Source organism: Acanthisitta chloris, unplaced genomic scaffold, assembly GCF_000695815.1.
Source record: "Acanthisitta chloris isolate BGI_N310 unplaced genomic scaffold, ASM69581v1 scaffold9308, whole genome shotgun sequence".
Classification (NCBI taxonomy): Eukaryota; Metazoa; Chordata; class Aves; order Passeriformes; family Acanthisittidae; genus Acanthisitta; species Acanthisitta chloris.
In genome coordinates, this window is record NW_008686440.1 from 1 (window position 1) to 2,726 (window position 2,726).

The window sequence follows — 2,726 nt, forward strand, 5'->3', positions numbered from 1 at the left end:
CCTGACCCCCGGCCATAGCCACCGCCTCCTGCGCCGGGCTGACCCCGGGGGGGACCCCGAGAGTGACCCCGAGGGTGACCCCGGGGGTGACCCCGAGGGATGATCCCGAGGGATGACCTCGAGGGTGACCCCAAGGGATGACCCCGAGGGTGACCCCGAGGGATGCCCCTTCCTGCGGAACAGCTCCTGTCATGCCAGCAGAGCTCACCACCAGCTGAGAGCTCGCCCCTTTCCTTCACAAAACACATCGAGGGCCTCCACTTGCTGAGTCTTGTCACATAACTCACTGCAGTTTGATTTCAAAGACCCTGCAGAGTGTGTTCCTGTACAGCCAAGATGGGTGAGAAAACAGTGTGTCTGCTACAGCACCTGAGAGACACCTGAGGTACAAACACACAGAGTGATTCTGCTGTGGTAGGACAACCACCACCATCGTGAGCTGAGAAGTGGAGCGAAGCTGCCTTAGCACCTCACACTATCCCTCTGCAGTGGTCTGGGAGTGAGCTGGTGTCCCCTGTGCTTTCAGGACACAACACCCGATGAGCTGCTGGCTGCTGTTATGACAGCTGTGCTCCAGGATGTCAACCTTCGTCCCGAGGCCCTGGGAGACATCTGCGTGGGTGAGCCACAACGTCTGCCCCGTGAAACTCCTGCCCTGGATAGCTGTGTGGGACAGGCTGGTGTCCCATGGGATACCCACAGGAATTGTGGGGTTGGGAGGGCTTAGTGCAGAGCATCACGTTTAGGAACCAGTGAAATCAATCTTTGATCTGTTGGTGGTGGGATCTGGGTGCTGGGCAGTATAGAGCCATGGTGGCGTGAACATCCCTCGATGCCTGCAACAAGTAGCAAGAGGATTGCAATCTTTTGACTGGAATTGTATCTCTGCACTCAGGAAATGTCCTGCAGCCTGGAGCTGGTGCCTTGATTGCCAGAGTTGCACAGTTTCTAAGGTAAACGCTCGACCAGACTGAGGTTATTCCTCCTCAGGCCTTGGCTGCGAAGCAGGACGGGGTCAGAGGATGTGATGTGCCTCATGCACTCCTAGGAATTACAGCAAATCACCTGTTGCCTAGAAACTAGACTTTGATCGAGGGTTTGGATGGCAAACAATCGAGTGTTCGGGTGTCCCTGGTGGCCAAGGGACAGGGGGGCAGAGGTGAGGCTGTTTAATTGTTCGTGCTGCCTGTGGGAGATGCTCTGTGGGCTCCCAGCTGCACCTGCTGCTTCTCCACACCTCTCTCTGCCATGCCTGGTCCCAAAACCATGGAATGGGCTCAGGTCTTTCTGTCATTGCCCAGTGTTGGTTGATGGCTCATACTGAGCTGGATCCCAGATCTCAAATATTTCAGCCAGTGTCTGTTCCCTGGTGATGTTTACATCTGTTGATCAGTGCCTGAACACCACTTTGGAGATGTGTGGGCACAGCCTGCCTGTAATCAGGAATACTACAGAGCTTTTTAGTATTTCAGGCCTAGATTAGGACTCAGGTTCTAGGCACAGGAGAGGGCCCTGCTGACAGAGGACCTTCTGAAGACAGACCCATGGGGAAACAGCACTTAGAACTGTTCACAAGTCAGGTGTGGAAATTATCTTTGAACTTTGCTTTCCCATGGTGCTGAACCAAAGAGGTCAACAAATGTATAAAGGGATCTGTCTCCAACTTGAGGGTTAAACTTTAATCAAGTGGCTTAATGCACTCTGTAGAGATTTGGGTTGTTGGTGGCTTTTTTTCCATCACTGAGTCTTTGCCAACACTGTCTTGTTTTCTAGTGGTATTCCAGAGACTGTTCCCTGCTGCAGCGTGAACCGGCAGTGCTCCTCAGGGCTGCAGGCCATTATCAACATAGCTGGTAGGTGCTGTGGGCACTGGGACCAGAGCTGATGCTTGCCCCACCCCAAGTGCTCATTCCTCCTGTCCTCCAGGCTCTCTGAGCAGTGAAAACAGTGATAATGTCTTGTGCTGTTGGGAATTTTCAGTGTGGTGATAGTTGAATATTTTTATATCCTTGAGTGGCCGAGTTTACCTCTAGGGAATTAACTTGGCTTTCCGAGTACACATCCTACCATCACCTCTGTATCAGACAGGGTCCAGAACAGTCCCTCCTTCCCTCCTAGTCCCTCCTTGGCCCCATGTCAGGTCATGGGTAGCCTTCAGCCCCATTGGCTCCTTGGCCTGGCTCACACTCTGGCAGGCAGGAGGGTGAGGGAATGCCCCGTTTGGCTGTGTTGGATGCCTCAGGTGTTTGGGAACCACAGGTGGGATGAAAATGCTTTTGCTCCTGATGACAGTACTAATGTTTATGCACTGCTGTTGCAGGTGGCATCCGAAATGGATCGTACGACATCGGCTTGGCCTGTGGGTAAGGAAGTCTTTTCATGGTACTTTCTTAGGCTTCCCGAAGGTAACACTGTCCCTGTGCAATAGCCTGCCATAATTAGCTTCTTAACTAACCTCCAGTTAACTAGTGTCTTGGGAGACCAGCAGCTACCTTGGATAAAGAAATTAATGTCCTACCCGCACTAATGAGTGTTCTGTTCTGTCCTGCAGTCCCAACATCACAAGAAGTGGGGTTTTTTTTGAGGATTATATAAATATTAGCTTTGGAGAAATACTAGTGACCACATACACATTGACTTCATAAGAATGAGTGAAAAAAACTTGAGTAATCTTGTTCAGCACCTGCATATATCTGGTTGAACAAGATCAGCTGTTGAGAACACTC

General features: G+C 51.6%; 1 protein-coding gene across 1 annotated transcript in view; it reads left to right on the forward strand.

The window, feature by feature from the left end:
* Positions 1-489: 489 nt before the first annotated feature.
* The window catches only part of ACAA1 (acetyl-CoA acyltransferase 1), a gene marked incomplete at its 5' end in the record, with an annotated part of 8,593 nt that continues 6,356 nt past the window's right edge, over positions 490-2,726 (forward strand). Inside the window, 4 exons of the mRNA XM_009080127.1 lie at positions 490-620; positions 896-953; positions 1,774-1,853; positions 2,321-2,363. Coding sequence (XP_009078375.1) covers positions 490-620; positions 896-953; positions 1,774-1,853; positions 2,321-2,363 — 312 coding nt within the window. The remainder of the gene's footprint in view (positions 621-895; positions 954-1,773; positions 1,854-2,320; positions 2,364-2,726) is intronic.